The 25628-nt window shown below is 31.0% G+C and overlaps 1 protein-coding gene across 2 annotated transcripts; it reads right to left on the bottom strand.

The window, feature by feature from the left end:
- Positions 1 to 3548: 3548 nt before the first annotated feature.
- Positions 3549 to 23409, bottom strand: LOC143240661 (inactive tyrosine-protein kinase transmembrane receptor ROR1-like). Of its 2 annotated transcripts, none has more exons than XM_076483468.1 (4): positions 23283 to 23409; positions 20011 to 20477; positions 16376 to 16609; positions 3549 to 11270 (listed from the first exon to the last, which is right to left on the bottom strand). In XM_076483468.1, exons 2-4 carry the CDS (start codon positions 20432 to 20434, stop codon positions 10081 to 10083), a joined length of 1848 nt encoding a protein of 615 aa, XP_076339583.1. In that variant the 5' UTR covers positions 20435 to 20477; positions 23283 to 23409; the 3' UTR covers positions 3549 to 10080. The 2 variants fall into 2 exon arrangements, with proteins under 2 accessions (XP_076339583.1, XP_076339574.1); XM_076483459.1 differs by lacking the exon at positions 23283 to 23409 and adding an exon at positions 22688 to 22913.
- Positions 23410 to 25628: the final 2219 nt, after the last annotated feature.

The raw sequence follows: 25628 nt of genomic DNA, 5'->3' as shown, positions 1-25628 counted from the left end.
TACTTTGATACTCTTAGAATTCAACTTGTTTATAACTAAGCTAAGCACTTATTCTTTTCCCAGCAAGTGAGTGAATAAATGCATATGATGATTCACTGAGTTAAATACTTTGTAGGTAATCCTGGGAAAGGGAATAAAGAATATTTATACAGTTATACAAAAGATGGTAAGAACTGTGTACACTACTGTTGTTTTTGTTACTTACTCATTTTAATCTTGTATTTGATTTCTAAGTTCATTTTATTTAAATTATATTTCTGTAATTGTTGATAATTACCACATGCACGTTTTAAGAGACGTAAGGGAGTAGCTGTGTATACTTGTTTAGGTATTGACAATGGATACATATGAAGTACACATGAAATTCACTGGGTACTACCAGGACTTTACCTTTTGTGTCTTCATGTAATTCTTTATACACTGTTCACAAAGTCCATCTTATCCAAGTAAAAGATATTGTAGCAGATCAGTAATGTGAGAGAATTCTAAAGAAATATCACTGCACAGTTTAAGTGATATGTTTTACCTTTTCTAGATTGATTAAAAGAGAAGCCAAATAGTAGTTTATCTGAAAGATAAATCATGTAATCAATAAGATAGCTCTTCTGCAAGGTCTGTATTAATGTAAATGAAACATTTTTGTAGTTTGAATACTTTGATTGTTGTGCTGTTGGCTTTTTCTAATTAAGTGATTATGTGTTGTTTGGGCTTTGCACTTTTTTATTTTAACAATCCTTTAGTGGTTAACAGTATTGGGTATTTTCCTTGTTTTATTCTCAGTTCATTTGATATGAATTTTAAGTTTTACATAAATTGAAAAAAAAATGGACCATTCAATCAAAATTCCTTCTGTTGCATATTAATCATAAGGAGAATATACTGAGTGGGCCATGTGCTGGTTTTTGTTTTATATCCTATATGGTACTTCCCACAAAGAATGTAACCAAACCAAATGTAGCTCTTCAAGTTTATTTACAGTGTGCCAACATTCAAATATTAGGCAACTACACATTCCATATCTGCAAGCAATCTATTCTTTGCATTTTTTCACTCTCATATGACATTAATTCTTTGAAGAACATGTCTGCCTCTGGTTAGCTTGTTATTCTAGGTATTTTCTCTTAACTAATCTCATGTACTTCTGTTGCTTTCACCAAAACATGCACAAGTTCGGTAAAAAAATTTGTAAATTTCCAAGACAGGAAAATTTCTTTTGAAAAACCTTATTGAGGTTATTGTGTATTAAATTTGAACTCTCAAGATACTCTTTTAATTGATTAGTCAGTCGACTCCAGCAATCTATTAACAACTAAAGCCAAACAAATATTAATGTAATTCAGTAAATCTCCTGAGTTGTGCATGTTTTTTGTTCTTTTTTGTGATCACAAATTCAGTCGTCAGGAATCTAAAGTCTAGCTTTTTCTGAAAGATAATTATTAACACTCGGCTTTTAAAGTTTTCACTGCAAAGAGCAATTTCACTTTCAAAAATTATCCCTGACTTTATACCAAAATAGTTTTCTTTTAAATAATAAAATAATTTAAGAAATGCTCCACCTTAAGAAACTTGATCTGAAAGGGACTGAATAAAGAATTTACTGTTTCAAAATGAATTTTGATTAGGTAGTGCTTTCTATTAGAAGTTCCTTCCTACCTGAGTAAAGGTGTTCATTAAAGTCTCCTAATTCATGTAAAATATGGGTTTACTGTCATTTAGGATTTAGAGGTAATTCCTAAAATTGTAGACGTGAAGATAAACTGAGAGTCATTTTTAAATTTACGTATTATTGATACAAGCTTCCAAGCAAAATGAAATAACAGTGTATAATAATATGTGAAATTACATGATATAATATTTATCCAGTACTATTCAGGCTGCCTCGGATACAACACACTGTAGTGACTGAGAAGTTTGTATTAACAACTAGCTTGACAACTGTTATGGTATGAAGAAGATTAAAGGTTGTAAAATTTAATTTCTCGGGAGTTTTGTTTATAAATTTGGCAATGCACAAGAATTAGGGTAAGGATTTTTTTAACACTGTCATTTATTTTAAAATTGTATATTATTTTCTTCAATTAGCCTGCTCATTGTGCAGGACTGTAGTAAACTACTCTTCATAAAAGTTATAAAAACTTATTCTTTGAAAGACAACATTTATGCATATAACCACTTTAATGTGGTCCTTTTATTATAGTAAAAGATACCAAACCTTGCATTAGATAGAAGTCCCAATAATGTGGTTAGGCAGTTTAGCACTTGTTGATAAGACTAGTTATGAAAACTTTCCATTAACACTATACTAACAAAACTATATGTGAAGGATCAGTTCATTTTCTAAAAAAAAATCTACAAAAATGTGATGTAATGATGTGTTTTCGTCTTTGCTTAACTAGTTGACTTTTTTTACAATAGGTATTAAAGAATGTACTTACCTCTACCAGTTTTGAAAGAAAGAGGATTTCTAGTAAGGAAACAATAATTTACAGCATCTTTTATCCTGTTCTGCAAGTTGTAAAAATTCCCATCAACACATTCTTTCCATATAAGCATGTTGATCATGTTCTAAAAACACGTAGGTCCAAGAAGTCTTGATAAAAATGAAATAGAAAATAAGTATGTTGAAAATTATAGAAGATTTGCATAAATCCTAAGGATTTATCCAAGTTGATAACAATTCAGTGTACTTAATTTAGACAGCCAATTTTACTTCAAGCTAATGTTAGGTTATAATAGCATGGTAGTCATCCTCAGTGGTTAGTATAATCACCAGATGTCAATATAACAGAGTATTATTTATAGGCACTTTAATCTTTCATTTGCCATTGTATTCCTCTGCAAACAAATGTATAGATAATGTCAAGTTTCAATTTTACCTTCTGGAGTTTATGCAACACCAATTTCAACTATATGCATGTCTTCTTATGGGAAAAGATGTCAAATCCAACATTAGATTAGGGTTTCAGTAAATTATATGATGGAAAACAGGATTAGCACTGAAAGCTCATATTATTAACTCCAATTAGATCCGTAGAAGATAACCAGTTCAAAAACAGAATAAAGTTACAGTTGAAATCACATAATGTAAGTTGTTGTTGCAGTGCCAACCACTAGATACGGGACAGTGGTAGTGTTCTTGTAGTAAAGTTAGGCAATTTTAATTTATTTGGATGGATAAATATTCAAATATCAACGAATATGCTTCATATAAACAAGGCAGATGCAAAAACTTTATGCAACACCAAATTCCAACTACACATACAATGGAAAAGTATTACCGAGATGGTAATACAACAATCTAGTCTGCACGAGGTAAATTACTTCAAGTAACACTAATTCCAGTTACATCTTTTTATGAGAAAGATGTCAAACCCAATATTGGACAGGGGTCCAATAATGTGTTCAGACAGTTTAGCACCTGTTCATAAAGCTAGTAGCAAGTAATTTCCATAAACAATTTCTTTTCAGGTTGCAGTTTACAAAGAAAAAAAAAAAGCTTATCATAATCTAAGTATGTAACAGTAAATAAAATTGACACCATAAACAAATTATTTAATCCAATTATAAATTTTATTCACATATAAAATATAATTGTTCATTATAACTTCAGATCCTTTGGTATATTTTGGACAGACTGACTGGTCACAATCCATAGACCTTTCAGAAAAGTACATGTGCACAAGAATAACAGTAATGAATACACAATGGTAAATATTTACTAATATTCTAAGTACTAAATTATTAAAAAAATTGTCATTTCAAACTATTTAGCAAAAAAAAAAAGCAGTAAGTTTATAGATAATAAAAACAGTTGCATCAGTGAAAATTGAATGTGAATATTTCATTTTCTAAAAAAATTAGATACGTGATGCAAAATATATACTGTTACATTTGAAATACATTATGGCACACACATATATCATGACCTTGACACAGATGTATCAAGTAACATTGCCAAGTGGGTTAATGTTGGATTTTTGTAGTGTTTAGGTGTATAACATTAACATTTATTGAAATGTAAGATATATTCAAATACACTTCCAAGATGTCAAAAAAGTGCTATTTTGTGCAATTTTAATAAGAAAATCAAGAAGTTTCATTCTGATATTTCCAACCTTAATAGCACTTCATATAACACATTTGCTCAGTATCCAGATCAGAGACTCAAAAATCAGGCATAGTCATCTTTAATTTAGAATGACTGACTACAGCTGACAATATCTTTCATATGCATAGATATTTTTAACTGAACTGTATAAATGACTTATAATACAGTTGCATGTGAAAGTGGAAGTATCTTTGGTAACATGCTGCAGGTTCAAACTTTGAATAGTCTGATACATAACCTGTTACAATAATCATTATGCCTTGCCCAACCTATTTGACTTTGAAAAAAAAGTGTTTATCATACCAAGGAAACATTTTAAAATGTTTAAAAAATCATTGGTGGCCTGTATTTTCTTAAATAACTGATTTTTGTATAATAGGTATTAGAAGGTATATTTACCTGTGTTAGAGAAAAATATAGAAATGTACAATATACAAGTAGAAGACATTAAAAAAAAGGCATGCATATATTTAGTGATATTAAATACAATATTCACACACATGTCAACTGTGTATTGAATAATATACACAATTACAATTATTATCAACAAAAGCAACATAAAGACTTGAATAAATTCTGGCAAATGTCATCATATAAATGTTTATTTTTATATTTAAATGTCTTGGAAAACCCTTGAAAATCTAAGTATCTCATTAACCAGTCTTGGTATTACAGTCTAGATGATAAAAACCAAGTACAAGATTATTTGTACGTGTGTTTTTTTTTGTTTACATATTTAAGTTCATTAATTTAAATGTTAATTAATTAAACTTGTTTTATTTGCACATTACAATCAACAGTTCATTAAAATTTTGTGTAAGTATTTACCTGGAATATAAGCAAGAACTGGTATCAAAATACTGGTACTACTAATGGATTAACAAATATACTAACAGAAAGAAAATTACATATTTCCACTGAATGTTGTTTGAACACAGTAAACAACCAGAAAAGTTTTTAGTAACTTGTTCCTAAATGTTTCTACTCCACAACTGTGAATAGTACTTGGTATCAGAAAAATGTACTACAAAACACAAAATGATGCATTTTCAATATGTATGCCTAAATATTATAGTCATTAAAATTCCCAAAAATATAATTGTTTTATAAAAACAGGTTAAAATAGATTATTATATACATTAGATCATATGAAATTATGAATGACTAAGCACCTTACCTCATATAAAAACCTATAACTTACAGTACAACACTTTTAATAAAGACAAAATTTCTGTTATGTTAAAGTCAACCAGATGCTTTATTTCTTCCAAAGGGAATTCCTCATAAGAAAATAAATAATTCACAGTGAACTTTAATGCTGTTCTGTGATGTCAAGTCGCAATGTATAATTTATTTATGTGTGAAAGTCAAAAATAAAACTGCCTTTTTTTCATGAAAATTCAAGAGAAAAAAAGTAGATGAACAATTCAAAATTCTGTAAAATTAAAAAACTTATTTACACTAATCAAGTTTATCTATTCAAATAGTGTCGAAGGAAGTCAAATATACTTCCAACAGTTATTAGAGGGTTTTGGAAATTTATTAAAATGGTTATCTATACATGTATCTTATTTTGTGTCTTTTTTTCACAAAACTAGAGATGCTATTACAATGTGTTCATGTATGTGAAGTATATATTATCAGTGCACTTTCAGGAGTAAACAATTATAGTAAGATTTTTTTTTCCTATTTTGTAATATACAAAAAACAAGTTATAATTAGCATACTATTGATGGTTATATCAATCTTTTAAAAGTATTTTTTTAACTCTGACAAATCATAAGGTTAATATTTTCATTACTGGAAGATGTGTATCTGATAAACACCACAATTAAGCTATCTTTCTCATACATATGCCTTAGGGTTTTGCACATCACACTGTTAAGCATGATGGTAGCAGCAGCATCTAAAGGGAATTGGTTCTCATGAGCAGGAAATGGGAAACTTGCCAGGATTGAGGGGAAGATGGATTGTGCAAAGTACAGCCAAATTCTAGAGGAAAACTTGCTTGAATTAGCCAAGATTCTAAAACTGGGTCAAAATTTAACATATAAGACAGACAATGAGCAGAAGCACAAGACCAAAGCCACACTGGAGAGATTAAAAAAAAATAAATGTTCTGGAATGGCCAAGTCAAAGTCCTGACTTGAATCCAATAGGAAATTTATGGCAAGACTTGAAGATTGAAGTCCATCAATGATCTCCAATGAACTTATCAATTACAGCAATTGGCCAGGAAAAATGGGTAAAAATTGTACTATCCTATTGCAAAAGCTGGTAAAGGCTTATCCAAAAAGACTAACAGCATTAATTGCTGCCAAAGGTGCTTCCACCATAGAGGGTTGAATACTTGTGCAATCACCAAATTTCAATTTATATATTTTCTTTGCAGGTTTTGCTGGCATTCAATCCCTTTCATGCATGATGTTAAGTTTGGTAATTTGATCTTTCAATAAAAACAACTTAATTAAAAAAAATTTACATTATTTGTATGACATAAAAATGTGACATTTTTGATATGGGGTGAATTATTTTGAAAGACAATACCTGTAAAATTAAATTCTAATAATGCAAGAACGTTTTAGCATTCTCTTCAATAGGATGAGTTCCAAAAGCATAACCAGAAGGAAGAATCAAAAACATCCTCCTCATTCTTCCCTCAAAATTAGGGGAAATAATACTTGAAGAAGGAACTGGATTGAAAATTCTGGCTGCATAAGGGAACTCACTACCCTACGTACAATTGCCATCATGCTGCTGTCAGTCAACAAGAAAATATAAGCCACAGTTGACAAAAACATAACCTTTGTGAGGATACTGTTCACTCACACAAGTAGTAGATGGCACAGCATGGCCAGGTAGTTAAGACACTCAATTCATAATGTGAGGGTTGCAGGTTTGAATCCTTGTTACACCAAACATGTTCACCCTTTCAGCTGTGGGAACATTATAATGTGACGGTCAGTCCCATTATATGTTGGTAAAAAGGTAGCCCAAGACTTGGCGGTAAGTGGTGATGACTAGCTGCCTTCCCTCCAGTCCTACACTGCTAAATTAGGGATGACTAGCACAGATAGCCCTCATGTAGCTCTGCATGAAATTCAAAATAAAACAAACAAGTAGTAAACAATGTTACAAGAACTTGTAAGATCATAGTTCCTAAGAAAAGGGAATAAAATTAAGTTTCTAAACAATCACAAATCTCTTTAAATTGAAAAAGAAAAAAAAAAGGTGATGTGTTTAATGCTAAGAAAAGGAATGAATATTTACATGTGCAATTGCATAGAGAGAGTTAGTATGCAAAAAAATATCCCACCTTTCTACTAGTGGAAAGCTTTTCCTGTGTAATGATATCATTATGCAGGAGTAAAATTCACAACAATTCTCAACAAAGTAGCTGGAAATTCACTTAAGGCATATTGGAATGCAAACCTCTAAGTCAGTTGCAAAGAGTTGGTTTTCTAATCCTATTTTCTTTTATTATAAAGTATTTATCCAAAACAGGATGTAGTTCATGATGTTATTGGCTGCAAGGTTCCTATTAACAGAAGTCATGCAAAAAATTCAAACAAATACACCATAAATATTGTAATTAATATCATTACACATTACTGTGAGAATCTCATGTTTTAAATAGAGAATGAGTAATTTAACCAATTTACTGGTCAGTTATTTATATTTAGTCTTTTAATCGATAAGAACATAAAATTATTCCATACAATGTGTAATGTGGATTATATCAGTAGTCCATGGAATAAATATGAGTTGCCCTTTTTAAAATGATTTCATTTTACTTGTATACCACATCAAAATGTTAAATCTCCTTTGACTAAAACTCTTTCCTGATACTATCAGCATGTATTGATATTTTGAAATCAAAGAACAAATGACACTATCCCACAGCACAAAACAAGTTTCTCCTATCCAATGATACATCTACAGTATTCCCTTGGAACAAGGTTAATCTTTAACGATAAAACGCTATCCACCACATTAGAACAACAGAAGCTTGAATGTAAATTTCTGATGAACAATACCCTATAACCATATTTAAGTGAACTACACATCCATATAGAAAGTGTTTACGATTAAATTAATATGTACATTGAATTACTTATACTGCAGTGTCTTCAAGATATTTATCTAGATCATTACATTTTTTTTCCATTAACTTCAAAAGAGCTCCTGACCATTGTCATTTCTACCACCCATAACAAACCACAGTTACTATGAATCACCAAGGTTAAATGACAGTCCATAATGTTATTTTTGCTAAAAGTTATAAATTTTATTTAATTTGTTAATTCCAAAACATAACTTCATGAAGAAGCAACATTACTAATTGCTGATTGTTGGAATCAATAATTCCAGAAAGTGTACATTGTTTCTAGCCACAGATTATTAACTGTACTAACCTGAAACACAAATTTCTATCTAGGGTTTAACCTCAAAACTCCCAAGCATAAATAATATTCATGATTATCTTCAACTAGCAAAAACAAATACATCCAGATCAGTTACTGATATAATAATATAACATGTGTTTGTGATTTAACAACTAGTCACCTTAGATGGTTTCTAGGGATGGGATAACCTCCTGCAGGGTGTTATATAGTAGTTCAGGATTTGAATAAGATTCACTGACCAGAGTTTGAACTTGCTATCACATCTCACAGTAGTGATTTAAAATTGATGCATTGTCAAATGCGCAATCTAAACTAAGTGATAAGCATAAGATAATTTGATATGATCGTCATAATTCTTAACTTAAAATATGTTATGACAGCAATTAGTTTAATCTTAAGTCTAAGAGGCAGTTCTGTGTGTGTGTGTGAATACCTGATATCTTAATAAGTATCTGAATGATAAAATAACATTCCAATTAGAAAAATGTATAAAGGAACTATATGAAATAGGATATTTCATGCTTTAAAAAAGTAACAAATTTTATAAAATAAAATTAAAAACAATACTTCTCACCTTACAAAGGTATCTTTAAAACACTGTCTTGACCAAAGATACACCTAATCTAAAACCAGAGATTCTACAGTTGAAATATCAGTACAGTGCACTAATACAATTGCACTAAAAAGTTCTATCTATAAATAACAATAATGTGTAACATAAAGAAATAATAAATTCAGACATAATAACTGCATACAAGCATTTTATATATAATGCAGTACAACACAAAGAAAAATTCTCACATATCTATAATATTACAAGCTAAAACTCCCACTCTTTATTCAGTTTTATATTTTTGATTTTGGCATACTAAGCAACAATTAGCTTAAAAATACATTTAAGTATTAATTATTTTTGTTTGTTTATAGTTAAGCACAAAGGTACACAACAGGCTATCTATGCTGTACCCACCATGGGTATCAAAACCCAGTTCTTAGCACTGTAAGTCTATAGACTTACTACTGTACCACTCGGGAACATATTAAATAGGCAGTAAATGTGTTCCACAGTTCCAGGAACATGTCAAAAACCATTTACATTTTTGTTTTCAATATTTTATTGTTTCTATAACAATGAAATTATTTAATTTGTTCATTTCTGAAAGTTTAAGGTAATATTTTGTGTCTATTCTTTCAGTATAATGCATATAATGTTTTAACTCCAATATTATATTTAAACAAATGCTTAGGCACACCAGAAAAACTCAATTAGAAAAGCACCATTTATTCTAAAAAATAATAAAGTCCCAATAAACAGCTGTTCAGGTTTATGTGCAAAGTAAGCATTCCCATAGTTTCTGTTTTTGTTCATAAGCAAGAAATGTTATCAACTATTACACTATATATTGCAAGTAGTTTCTTTATCATGATAATAAATGTTGCAATGATGAATCCACTTTACCTAAAAGTATTGATGTGTCAGATCTTGTTAGCTGAACAAATGATAAATGTCCTACAAAAAAACTGAATAATATGGTGATCTCTAGTAGTTCTAAGAAGGTTAATCTTTCAACAATCAGTCAGAGGACCTATCATAGAGTCTCTTAGGCTAGTAGACCCATTCTTATTAACTGAGTCCATATAATCATTGTTACACAGATTCCCTGACTGTTTCACACTTGATGCCTGCATATGCATAGCCTGCCAGGAGCACAAGCGAGCATGTAACTCTTTGAAAGAAGGCCTGCAAAAAGGATTTTCATGCCAGCATTCTATCATCATAGCATAAATATGTGAAGGGCAGTTCTCTGGACATAAAAGAAGCTGCCTTGAGCGGATCATATCAATTACTTCCTGGTTATTATACCCATAGTAAGGCTGCATCCCATAACTGAATGTTTCCCACAAAACCACTCCAAATGACCATACATCACTTTCTGAAGTAAACTTACCATATAAGATAGATTCTGGAGGCATCCATCTAACAGGCAATAAAGATTTGGATTGAACTCTGTAATAATCAGAAGAATATATGTCTCGAGACAAACCAAAATCTGAGATTTTTACCACTAGACCATCCCCAACTAAACAGTTCCTTGCTGCCAGGTCACGATGAACATAATGGTTGTCAGCTAAATATTCCATCCCACCTGCAATCTGCTGAGATATACAGAGAAAGTCTGATAATTCTAGAATTGGATAGGTATGATCTTCATTGCATCCAACATCCGATTGAGGTGAATGTGAGATTAAATACTCATGAAGATCACCCTGAGACATAAATTCAAACAACATGCAGGAGGGTTCTTCTCTTGTGCAAACACCTAGTAAGCAAACAATGTTAGGATGATGTAAATCTGACATCAGATCTGCTTCTCGTTGGAAATCCTGCCTAGTTTTCAGTGATGCATTTTCTTTTAAAGTTTTGATAGCAACAGGTATGTTCTCCTTTCCATTATCACTTATCACCTCCCCATGATAAACCTTTCCAAAAGCTCCTTCTCCTAACTCTTGAAGGAAATGAATAGCTGAGAGAGGAAATTCTCTTGCTCTTACTTTTCCTCTGGGTAATAAAACATTCATTTCTTCTGGCTGGTTACTTACTTTTTCTCTCATTGGCCTAGACAGTGCCCTTGTAGAATTACTAGCTGATAGATTAGGCTTATTTCTCCTCTTCGTACACCAAATTCCAAGTAAAATTCCAATAACTGTAACCACAACAATTGTTGGAAGGAGAATGTACAACCACAGGTAGTCCACTGAAATGAAAAGTAAAGACAAATTGCTATAGTACAAACTGTACTGATAACAGTTTCACAACATTCATGCATCAACTTTTGAAACAACTCAGTTGGGGTTCAAAACTTACATCAAATTATTATGACTGATAACACAAAAACTCAATGTACATGTTCCCTGACTTTCTGCACTGTAGAAACAATAGAGCTTCTGGTTTTCAGCTTAAAACCAATGCATTCCTCTGTACTTTGTGTACAAACTTTTTTACATTAAAGTTGGAATCAGTATACTGAATCAGTATTAATATTTTGGTTAAGCCTGACTGATTTTTAATATCTACTACTAATTAATATTCTTTACTTCAATTTCAATCATAATGGCTATCTTAAATACTGAATATTTTTAATAATTTATCACAAACTTACAGATCTTCTGCTAAATTTACTATAATTCATGTAGGAGTTTTCAGTTTTCTCATGACAGCATGTCTTTCCATCTAAAGCATGTATTATATCCATACAAAAAAGGGCCAATAAAGTAAGTGGTAAACTTTCACTGGCAAAGACATGTCATACAAATCAAATTATATGTATTAAATATTTTAATCTATAGTGCTTCTGATGGCAAAAATATTTGCCTCAGTCAGTTTTATGTTAATTCCTTTAAACTATCTTTACTATTTGTAAACTGAAGGTCTAATTAGTTTAAAGAGCAACATAAGGTTGACTTATGAAAATATTTAGCAATTTACCACTAGTAGTGTACCAACTGCTAGTGAAGAATCTTCCTGTACTACTCCAGCCATGAAATTGCCAACTCATGGTCCAGAATTAAGCTGCTCAGTTCAACATTAACCAATAGATAAATCCACAGAATATGACAAGAAGGTACCACAGGATTCATACTAGACTCAGTTCAAAGTCATTTTAATATTGAACAGATGAACTAATGAACAACTAGCCATCCATCTTACTTCCCATTTCAAAGAGCTAGCTTTTATAACATTAAGTAGCCTTCCATTCATGAGCTGCAACATTCATCTAGTATTGGTAGCTGCCTTATTCAAGTGGTAGGGAGTGTCACATCAGAAGAAAGTATCCAGAGCAAATTTCCAGAACAGGGTATGGAAGAAAGAAGAGGCCCTAGTCAGAAATATAGACGATCTGGAAAGACCTACTTATCTTACCTGGCCACTCTTTGTCAAATGAAGAGCACATTCATTAGCACATGAAAAAACTGTTAGATCCAATAACAGCTGGGGATATGGTAATTTGGATGAAGCAAAGTAGGTGTATATCCTTAAAAAATCTCTGCAATTGGAAATGGAACTATAATCCATTAAAGTTAAAGATAAACATTTAAACACATCATCTTGAAGTTATAGGATCATCAGATCCCATAGTACTGAAAGATGAACTTTCCTAACAATAGTGTACAAGAACTGAAAAATTAATCAGAGAGCTAATTAAACAGAGCAGAGACAAACCACAAGACAAGAGACATTTCAAGTGTAAGTAGGAGGGATATATTACTAGAAGCTGCAGGCAAAGGCCTTTATGATAAGAATTCCTCCCAGAGAATTCTTATGGATGTAGGAAATCTGACCATTACAGCTAAGATTGTTAGGAATAAATAGCTATTAAGTCAAAGAAACAGCTCAACCAAATCAAAAGAACAACAATAAGTTAACAAGAATTAGTTCTATTTGTGATGTGAAGCTTAGCTTGAAATACTGCATCTGCATCAAATCTATAAAGAAGTTCATTATTTGAGTAAAATCATCCACAAGCTTATGGGCTTACTGATAGAAAACACTCATATATGTTGAATGACACTGACTGTATCGCTTCAACTGTTCAACTTGATTTATTAATGAAAGATGGGAACTTGCCTCATGAAATAATAAGTGAAGAGGGATAGACACAAAAAGCTGGTGAATATAAGGTTGGTTCTAGCAAAAGGAAAATTGGAAGTTATGTTTACTCTTGGAAGCTTCTCTATATTTCATGATGTGCGGACAAACACCATTGCAGAAGGGTACATATTTGTATTTCAGAATGGCTAGTATGGATATTAACACTTTTACTGATAAGCAGAGAACAATGTTTCGACCTTCTTATATCATCTCCAGGTTGATGACCAGAAGATAACTTAGGAAGGTCAAAACATTGTTCTCTGCTTATCAATAAAAATGTTAATACCTAAATATCTGCCCTTCTGAAATACATTTTTATCTCAATTGGGTTTCTCATCATCAAGAAGGGTGCACATTTGGAACTGTCTTCATGTACAGAAATGAATGTGAGTTTAGACCAACTTAAATAGCATCACAGTCAGTGACCAGGAAATCCTTGTGAACTACATAAAAATTATCATTCAAGATGTTGAAATTCCAGTGGAAATAGGCATAGTGGTAATTTCATGTCTGAAAAATACAATACTTATATTACAATGTGTTAAGTATAAATTTACTTCTAGTGAATGGGCTATAATAGAACCAGATAGATTAATGGTCTGAATATTTCTCATGGACGTGAAGAACAAAGATGTCGTACATGATTTTACCCGAGGAAATTTTAAATTAGCTTGTGGTAAAATACAAAGGTAGTTATGATGTTATCATTGATAAAAATGGATTTCACTGACATCCTATGGTATAGCTGAACAGTTCGTAGTGCAAGAGAGAACAAACTCAAGAATTTGACAGGTGATAGGAAGAGACATTTACTATAATGAAAAAAATTAATGATGTGGTGTACAGAATTTAACGGGACAGACAATCCATGTCAAAGGTCATCCATTATAATCACTGCTGGAAGAATATTAGTGAAACAATTGTGAGCTGAGTAACTGTCAAGAGAAACTTGGCAGCAGAACCTCTTGTGGTAGAGACCAGAATTCTTATTGAAACTATTTCTGATGGACCATCAAGGACGGCATCACCAGTAACTTCATTCAAACACTCAGGCGAACTCCTCCAACAAAAGGATTGTCAATGACAGGAAACAAAACACTATCCAAGCAGTATATAATTGGCCTAAGAAAAGGAAATCACCAAAAAAACTTGGAGAGTGGACAGTTAAATGTAGTGTTTCAGTTTCTGTATTGAGGCAGTGTTAAAACTATGCTTTTATTGTTGTGACTTAGATGTTAGCTAGAAAGAACTACAGATCGTAATAATAATGTTAAATTAAATCTAAAAAATTCTAAGGCTTTGGCACCAAACTTGAAAATAAATTCTAAGGCAGATTACAGATATGGGTTATTATAAAGAATTTAAAAAAAAGATAGTTGACAAGATATCAGAGTTGTGTCCAGCTAATAGAGTAAATCAGCTAAGTGTGTTTTTGCAATCCAGCTATAAAGTGGTATGTGTAAATTTATTTGTTATGTTAATGTACTGCAGTTAACATCATTTCTAAATATGGTCTACAAGCTTCACCATGTTTAAGCTTGCAAAAACATAAGGGAAGAAATAAATTTGTTATTATTGACATGAACTGCTAGAACTTATTTCAACCAGGTAATATAAAATAACCCACCAACAAAGAACAGTGTTGCAATAATGTTATGTACATAGTCCATGACAAAAAATGTAGTGCCACTTTAGTTTAAAGCACCTAGTTCACACTATTGGTTTATTAATTGAAATCAGCTGAGCTACCAAGCAATCTTTCATTTCAAATATTAAAATATACTTCTTGAATAGCGATAATCTTTACAGTTCTTATGTGAAAAAGAACCTTTTAAACATTACATTTCATATAATAGATGTATGTATATTAAGGACTGGTAACATTTATATAACATAAAAGTTGAAGGACAACAACCTTAATAATTTAAAGTTTAGCTAGTTGAAATGGTGTCTTTCTTCTGTGCACATGCCAAAGTCTAGGTAAGCAGCATGTTCCTAATTAAGAGATGTATAAAGAATGATAAACAATGGAACTTCATATAAATACGTCCACTGAACTAAACGTTAAAATTAAAATAACATACTCAAAGCTGGCCCTTATCATTCAAGTACTTATCAAACCTTTTTTAACTCCCTCAGTTGCATCCATCACACCTGAAACAACCCATTCCAAAAGTCAAACACCCTGTTGAGAAAATAAAGCTGTCTCAACTGAAGATGACTTCTACTGTGCCAAAATTTATATTTATATCCCTTAGTCCTACTATTTTCTATAACAAGTGCAAAAGAAGATAATAAATAAAAACCTATAAATTTCCTTAACAATCTTAAACACCTCAATCTGATCCTCTAACGTTTTTTTCAAGTGGAAAGATATTCAGAGATCTTAACCTATCTTTGTATGTCAATCTTTCCATCACAGGTATCATCATCCTTCTATTCTTCCTCTAAACCTTTTTCAACAAATCATGGTCCTTCCTAAGATAAAGAGCACAAGACTAATATGGTGCTTCAAATATGGTCTAACCAATGACAATAAAATTCCAACCTATTTAGACTTGTATTATCTCTCTCATAACAACATTCCTAGAATTCTCACCAACAAAGATATATATATATATAATAACTTAAACCTTTATCTTTACATTAACACTGCACATAAAGAACATTAATAGTAAGTAACACATAACTATAACAAATTAATTTTTTCTATCATGGTTGCTATAGCCAGTTAACATTCTTTTTACACTGACCATTGGCCTACATTCACAAATAACATTAACAGAAGTTCTGAGGCTAACTGCATATCTATCTTACAAATAAACTTACTTTTGGAATTCTTTATAATCAATCAAATTAATAGATGCAATAACTATCACAACAAACACTGAATTGAATTACTAAATATTCCACTGAATTTTCACTGACTCATTAACAGCTAATTCATTATTTATTAAATAAACTCCATTATCACTGGTTACTCCTATATATATAATCATGTCCTTATTTTTAGACATCTCATGAAGCTTCATCTTTATATCATATTACCTCAACACTGTGCCTAACAGCTTCCTCTAGCAAATATCTAAACTAAAATATTAAAAATGTAGCTTACAACAATGTAAAACACATACCTAATAGTATAAAATTAAAAAGATTAAAGAAGTATAACGATATCTATTTTAAATTAACAATGTATTTACACTTTACCACATTTGGGTATTTCACATATCTCCTTCCGAACCTGTGGATCTGCAACAAAACACCACGGTTGGCTCTCTATACCACCAGGATTACGACAGTAATTGTGGCCACCAATCAGTTCTGGGTAGTCTGAGGTGTGATAAAAAATCTGATGGCTCCAGTACTGGCACTTGTGACCAGAAACAGTCTGAGACACCACCCCTCTATAGTCTTCTCCTGTTCCCACGTAACAAGTATGGTCTACGAAACAAATCAAAATGTTAACTTCCTGAAACAGAAACTTAGAAAGTTACCAGAATAATAAAAGTATATGGAAAAAAAATGTAACAACTACACAACCACTTGACCAATCAAAGTTTGTCTCCACTCACCAAAAAAGAATGAAATTTATGCAGTTTAGAAGAATTAAAATTCACTACATTATAAGACAAACTAACGTAGTCTATCCATTTATAAAACTAATACTAAAATATTAAAAAAAAACAGATTTGTAATCCAAAACTTAAATCTATTTTTTTAATACTTAAGAAAACAATGTCAAACATTTTATTTCAACATTAAAACAGATCAACCAATGAAAAAGTGTTGAAATTTCAACTAACTTTGAATATCTATAAAAATGATGTCTTCTGTGATTCAATACTGCAAAGAAAATAGGTCCAAAACTGTAATAAGAGCTCAGTAAAATTACTTAAATGAGTCAGCAGTCTATTTTTGCCTAACATACTATATTTCCTGTATTGATTAAGGGTACCAAAACTGTATATAATACTCCAAGTGGGGACTTGCAAAAGTCTCATACAAAGTTATATGTTTCCCCTTAAATTCAATATTCAGTCAAATTCAACTAATAACTCGACATGTATTAGTCCTTTTCTATGCACTCAGTAGAGAAATTAAGGATTTATCAACAATCACATTTGTAATTCCTTCTCTTCTAACAACACTAATTCTCCCCTCAAACAAAAGTAACCCATGTTTAAATTTCACATTTCATCACTGACTTTCACTCCTCACACTGTAACTCAGTAAGTTCTTGTTTTGAATAAAAGATGAAATCAGTAAATCAGCTGCTATGCAATGACTATCATAATTGGTAAATCATTTATTATTATTGAAGAATTAGCCATTCTAATCATTGCAAAAAATAATAAACTATACAAGGTAAAATGCAAATCTCTTGAAATTTCTCCTTATCTTGTAATGCAGTTCCAAGTGTAGTGACACTTGCAGATTTGTCACTTTTGTGACATTCCAATATGTCCTCCCATGATGTAATTACAGTAATTAACTGTCAATATAAGCATCATTCTTTCTCACATAATTCGACCACTGCATAAAGTGCACAGTTGCTTAAGATATTATAATATTATGAAGTATGTGTGGCTTTCTCTCAACCATTAACATATCATAAAATTCAAGGACAAAAAAACCATACCATTCTCTAATCTAAACTAAACTTATAACAAACTCAAAGCCAGCCCTTATCATTCAAATATTAATATTTCCTTCCCTTTAACTCTTTTAAATTTAATGCCTCTACTACATATTCTGGTAACTCATTCCAAAGGCCAACAACTTGATTAAAAACTAAAACAGTCTCAGCTGAAGTTTCCTCTACCAAAATTTTAATTTTCATCATTAAGTATGAAACAATATGATACACTGACAATCTTAAACACTTCAGTCAGATCCCCTTTAACTAGTTTTTAAAAAAAAATTTCAGAGCTCTTACCTATCCTCATATTACCATCCCTAGTAGCCCTTCTCTACACATTTTGCAATAATTCAATGTCCTTTCTAGGTGAAAAGTCCAAGACTGAACACAATAATTTAAATATGGCCTAACCAATTACCTATACAATGAAATTATAACTTATTTTAACATAAAATCAATAGTTCTGTAAATACAACATAAATTTCTATTTGCCTTACCACTAGCAACAATGCACTGCTTGAATGGCTTAAGAGACTGATCAATCAGAACAGTGTGAACATTTTCTTCCATACAACTGCTAATGTTATTTCCATCAAAATTATAAATCAAATTATGATTACACATTTATTACGTTACACTTATTATAATTTAAAGCTGTCTGCTATTTATTTGCTCAATTCACTAAATGATCTAAATCCTTTTGTAAAGCAGGAGCATCCTTCTTACAGACGGTAATATCCAAGACTTTAATATCAAATATCATATCACCAGATTACTATGATCAAATCAGGTCAAAGTGGCCTCCATGTACAGCCCCATCTTTTAAACAGTTAGAACAGCACAATCAGACACATATTTATTCAAAATACATGCAGTGAAAAATTAAAGGTTTAGCAATGCTTAGGCTCATTCAGAAGTGTTGTTCCCCATGCTCCATGGACTGAACATAGTCTCAACTAATAGCTATAAAATCCTTTAGGGCAGCAGTGTCAGAAACAGAGATTTATTGGAAATACCAGAGAAATGATAGAAAGAGAAGAGTTGTAAGTCTTATTTCCAACAAACTCTTCTTAGTATTGAGTTAGCTGAATATTCTTATCAATTTCAGTATTTTATTTTTAAGAAAATAATGGTACTATAATTTTGCTACCTTAGGTATTGGTTCAGTCAACATCTGTGAAAATATGTCACTGACTATATGACACCCAAAACTCCACATAGTGTCACATCATCAGTTAAGCCCTGTTAACAGAAAAAGTTATCCAGTGTTTCTGGCTTCTTTATATAAACCAACTAGTTTTGTACTACCAGAGAAGAACAACTAACCAGGACTCAGTTGGCCAGGACACACATTTACTCAAGGAATATAGAGAGGATGTTCTAAAAATGAATTTATTTCCTGCATATGTATGGATTCCTGCTTTTTATGTCTTGTTTCCAGCCTCCAACACTTGATAGCACACCACTGTTAGCAATCTGCCAAAATTTAATCAAGAAAAGTAGGATTATGAGCAGGATTAGCACAGTTTAAAACTGGACACATCCTGTTTGCCTAGACCTTGTAACTAAGTACAGTAAGCTGAAATAAAACTTATAAAAAATTGTATGAATAAAGATATATTCATAAACCTCTGATATAATATGATTTAGATTTTTATTATATTTGTATTTCACACTCACCTGCATTCCTAAACTTTCATTTAAGTTAGATTTGAGTCTACTTTCATCTGTTACACAGTTCACGTGGAAATGAGACAGGAATAATTTTGGTTGGTTAAGTCAACATTTTCCACAGTGAACAATGTACGAATAAGGTAGTTAATACATTTTGGTTACAAATACTTTAAACCGATGAATGATCCTCTTTAATCCTCTTCTGATTATATATCTTTAATCCAACTGATTGGCTGTTTGAGCTACTCATCTCTCTATCAACCTTATACAACATATACCATGGAATTCACATAAAAATTAAAGGGAAATGGATCCATTACAAGTGAGGAGTATGCTGTCTTAATACATTTAGTAACTGTGTGTGTGTTTGCAGATATGATTATTTAAAGTTGGATTTAAACAAATCATAAGTCATACACAACACATATATTAAACAATGTTCTATATTTTATGTGGAAGACATTAAAAGCTACCCTTAAAGTAGAATGGTATAGTCATGATACTCAAAAATTTTGAGATTAATACTTACCATCATTTTTTTGAATAGAATTAGGAACTCCAAGCCTCATGCAAGTTAGACTTGTTTCTGAACCAAATGGAGCCAAATCTTCACAAGCTGGAAGTATATTTTGCTGACCAATAAGAGGATGCCGTTTTGCAATAGAATATTCTAGTCGACAAATACTTTTTTCTAATACTTCACATTCATCACGGCAGACCTCTCGTGGTTTGGGAGTTGATGAATTTTCCTCACACAGAGGAAAAGCATAGTAGCAAAGTGAAGGAATAGCAAACTTATGACACTCTGAAGAAACATCTTGAGAAGAAGCAATCACTGAAAAGGCTGCTGCTAATTTTCCTTCTAAAATTCTCTGGCTGTGAACTGAACTTAAAAAAACTGTTTTGTTAGCCAGTAGCTTTGAACATGCAGCACCACTGTAAACCTGGCACATTCCCACATTATGTTTGCCATTTTCTTTGTCAAGTTCTGAAAAACTGTCACAAATAAGAACAATAAATTAAAGTACAGCCAGATACATGTGGTTCAAAAGAACATATTCTAATTTAAATGTTCAATAGCAAATGCAATTTTTATATTTATTAAACAAGAATAAGAGACTAAAACAATATAATGCATGTTAACCTCAATATTTATTTATTTATTGGTGATTTTATGTAAAAATTCAAAAGTGATTAAGAAAGGTTACTTTGACACTTATAGGTGTAGTGCTTATCATATAGATATTAGTTTCAAAAGAATGTTTTGCTTCTACAGTCACCAACAAATTGCTAAATAGTTTAGTCTTTCATAAGACATGTGAATAGCATTGCATCATCACTGCCTTCGTGATTTATTACTATTGTTTAAATTAAGAATAATAATTACTTGTTTTTAAAGAGCTACAAAGATTCAATGAACTGGATCTCTCTGTGTATTTTATTTCTAATACTTCACGAAACTGACATGACTATTCATTAACCCAAAATTTTCTTACAAACTATTAAACTAACATCTTCTGTTTTATTTATATATTTATTTGTATAGTTTTTCTTACTATGTACATTTGCTTTGTTTTAAATTTTGCACAAAGCCACATGAGGGTTATCTGCACTATCCTTCCCTAATTTAGCAATGTAAGACTAGAGGGGAAGGAAAAGGCAACTATTCATCGCTACCTACTGCCAACTCTTGAGCTACTCTTTTACTAATGAATAGTGGGACTGACTATCACATTATAATACCCTTATGGCTGAAAGGGCGAACATGTTTGATGCGACAGAGATTTGAAACCACGACCCTCAGATTATGAGTCAAGTGCCTTAACCACCTTGCCCTGCTGAGCCTACTATGTACATAAAAAAGCCTATGTATAATTATTACAGGTATTCACTCAAAATATTATATATTATATGTTCTATTTATACAAAAAAACTGTCCATTGGTATGATAATTTGTTTTAAATTACTAGCATTCTCATCCTTTCAAACAAGAAAAATATTTTAAGAAAACTAGTTAGTGATAACAAAAATTTTCATTCACAAATTTTGATTATAACTGGTATGGTAAGTTGTATCATGAAATAGTATGAGGTTTATACAGATTACATTTTCAAATTATTTTATTATTTTTTTAAATTATTAAAAAGATAGTTTGAACTTATATGGTACAAAAGCTTATTTTCTTTACAATAAAAGTGTAAAAGTAATTTAAAAAACCACAAAACATAAACTTAACATATGTATTAATATTAGTTACAACTAGAAAAACAATTTTCATTGAAGAAGTAATATATATAAAAATAAAGCACATACACACACACACACACACACACATATATATATATACTTAACTTAGCATATGATGTCAGTTTTTAACAGTAAACTCTGTATATTAAATATAACTTATACAAACTTGCTCTTTTGGATTATAAATAAGATTAATTTATACTCTGGCTTTTTAAACCAATATTTCTAAATTGATATGCCTTTGATACAAGTTATAACTACTTTATACCATATTAACATTAATTATTAATATTAGTATTCACTCATTTTATTATAACTGTCCAATAAATATGAGCTTCTTATTTTCTTGTTGTTTTTTTTTAAATATATGAAACTTTAGAATAGAAAAAACGACAAAAATATCTCATATCTATTGGCCTGATGTGATATTCTTTTCCATGAGATGCAGTAAATTTCACCAAAATAATATAACAACTAATGTAAAGAAAATGAAACAATTATATTAACAATGCACTTAGTCAGTTACTGCAATAGAAGAAGAAATCAAATATGAATCTGCTTTACATGCACATTAATTTTGCCACTACCCTGTACTTGAACTCCCGATGTATATTTATGCCTATCAATCATTACAGAAGTTGCTCCATTTTCACATCTGGTGAATCTGTTGCACATCTATATAACTCAGTCTACAGATACTCGGGTTGTGGGAAAAAAAATAACTACCAAACTTAGTTAGACTACTCTTTTTATAAATATAATAATGGCATGGTAACTTTAAAATGTGCAAGTATAAAACTGTAAAAGACTAAATCATATACTCAGTTATATGTTAAGTGACGAATTTGCTCTCTCTTTAACGTTTTAACTGAGTTTAATAGATCATGTGTATACTGACTGCACACAATTTCACGTTGAGACCGTTTCAAGCCTGTAAGTAAACATATAAAAAATCAAACCTGTTAGGAATTTTCGATGTCTCGATAGTATTTTCAGTCTGTGCAGTAATTACAACGATGAGAGTTAAAAGTAATGCTACTCTAGTTGCCATGATGCAGACGAATGCGAAAGGACGGAGAAACTGTGCAAAATATTTATGTATTGCAATACCATCGGTTCTCACACATTGAGATAGTCTGAGTAGGAGGTCGTTGCTCTTGGTAACCAGCGAACCGGAAATGCTTACAGTTGGACGCGAACGTGATTATGTTTCACTAAGGCGTTATAATCATATTCCAGAACTAATTTCGTGACCAAGCTTTTCATAACTTAAACAGTTATTTGTGTCAATTCAATGAAAACTCATATATACATATATATAAGCTAAAATAAGAAACACGTCATTTCAAATCCTGCTTGAAGATTTAGGATTCGCTGAGATTAAGGGAAAGTCTCCTTTTACTGCATAAGTAATTATAAATTCCACAATTATTCAATTTTTCCTCTTTTATATTTGCACATATAATACTTTAAACAACACACACACATATATATACATGATATAAAAATATAAAGTGTAACAGATTAACTGTTATACAAGAATTTAAGACCTACTTTTCAGTTTAAGAGTTTTCTTTTTGCAAGTGTCGTATATTGTTGTCTGCGTATTGCGCAAGTTCCGCCTGTTCTCTGAATTTGTAGAATATTCTTGTAAGTAAAAATCGGGATTATTTGTTTAATGAAATATGCGCTAGAACATTGTCGACATTTCTACAAATTCGCGTGATTTTTATAAAAAAGCGGCTAGCCGAGACATGGGATAAAAATATTATTGGACAGTCAGTGTGCTATAGCTTTATGAAATTATAGTTGTGATTAACGACTATTAATGGGAAAACAACAAAATTTGACTGGGAACGTTTATAGATTTCGAACATTACAAACCGTTCAACTTCAGCGAATTACTTCGGACGTTAGAATTTTACGAGGATATTAAATATCGTCATCAGTAAAAGTCATCGGTGTGAGGTCAATTACACTGGATATAAAACTGGGTATTGTCTATCAGTTTGTAAAACTGTTGTATATGAATTATTATTTGTAATAACTATTAGTAATAATCGTTATTATAAATTGCATTATTTTTGTTTGTATATTAAATATATTTGTGTCAAAAACGAAAAGTGTGTACATCAATCTTGTTGGCAAATACCATAAATTTGATACATATTAACAGTTAATTAACTTCCAATATCAAATTTCCGGTTATTTGAAATAGTAATACAGTATGCAGCATACATAACATAGTTAATCGGAGACTCTTCCAAAACAAATTATAACAAGTAACAAAAGTCAAAGTGTTCAACAATAATTCAAGTATAATCTGTTCTATAAACTCGTTAAAAGTCGTCTAAATATCAGATCAATACAAAAGCCTTACAAAAATAAAGAATAAAACCAGTAGTACAAAGAGATGTAGCTAAAAGACGTTTATAGCAGTCTGTGAAACGAACGAAAGGTAAATTATTTCAAAGTAAAGTAAACGTAAAGTTGTAATGAAGGCAAACTTAGTTGAAATGCATAAATGTCTGAATATGTGTTTCTAAAGTTATAAGCATACGTTTTGAACGACGTATGCATGTATATTTTAAACCTAAATTAGTCAAGAAAGCCTATAAATTGTATTCAGTGTAGTATTCATTTTTTTAAGAAAATTACATACTGATTTGGTGTTGTTAATGTGAAATGCTTTGCAAATAAAAACTAAAGCTGAAATCGAAGCCGATATTGTGCTAATATGTGCCATATACGATGCCCTAAAAGTTTGACTAAGCAAAAAACAGGTAAAGTAACTCTGAATTCAAAGGCCAACGTGTAACCTGTACTCCTAGGATTAATGTCTTACTCGCAATATGATGTTAATAATTCAATCGTGAAATTTACGAGAAAAAGTCCAGACAGATAAAAGCAAGCGTATTATTTATGTGGACAGTCACTGTGTATTTTTGTTTCTTTTTGATCGGTCACTTTCAAAATTCTCATCTTTTAATCGTTTTTGACCATCTAGTTATGCGGTGAACCGACTATAGGCTATAATAGCAAAAGGTAAAACACCACCGATTAAAATGTTATACATTTTACCTCGTTATCAGACGTGTATTTCTATAATTTATTCCTTAACCCACAGTTAAATTATAATCTCTTTAAAGTATAATACTTATTTTAATCTCCTAAGTTAAGCAAACGACGTCTATTTTTCTGGGGATTCCTGGCCTATTTTTTTAACATTATGAAAAATCTCTATGACCTATGAAGTAAAAAGGAAGTTCTCTAGAAAATAGTAATGGTGAAACAGATCGAAACGAAGTGCTATGAATATTAACATCTAAATGGAGAAAAAGTATTTTATATTTTGATTAGTATCAAAGTAGTAATTTGAAGTTACATTGTTTTCATCAGAATAAATTAATACAGAAAGTATGTATACTTCAAGAGTAGTGTAATAAACAGCTCTTGTTTTCATTTAAAGGAATTTGATTATTGTTACACATATATGTTCATAGGTATTTACAGTTTTCTTTTTATTTAAGATATTCGAATCTGCAGTTGATGTGTGAGTGTTTTCTTTTCGCAAAGCCATATCGGGCTATCTTCTGAGCCCACTGAGGGGAATCGAATCCCTGATTTTAGCGGTATAAATTCGTAGACTTACCGCTGTACTAGCGGGTGGCTGCAGCTGATAAAACTGAATTAACATATGTATACATGTTCTTGGAGTGGACCAGTTAACTCGATAAGGATAAATTTGAATTTTTGTTACGGATCTATTAAAAATTTCGAATCCATACATATTGTCCATTAATTTTATTAGTAGCTGTAACTAACACAGTGTAGAACGATAATGAAACAGTAACAAACAAAAAACTTAAACATCTTCGTATAATTTTATATTAAGTTTTC

Source organism: Tachypleus tridentatus, chromosome 2, assembly GCF_004210375.1.
Source record: "Tachypleus tridentatus isolate NWPU-2018 chromosome 2, ASM421037v1, whole genome shotgun sequence".
NCBI lineage: Eukaryota > Metazoa > Arthropoda > Merostomata > Xiphosura > Limulidae > Tachypleus > Tachypleus tridentatus.
Note: the sequence above shows the minus strand (reverse complement) of the source record. Positions and strands in the feature narration are given on the sequence as shown.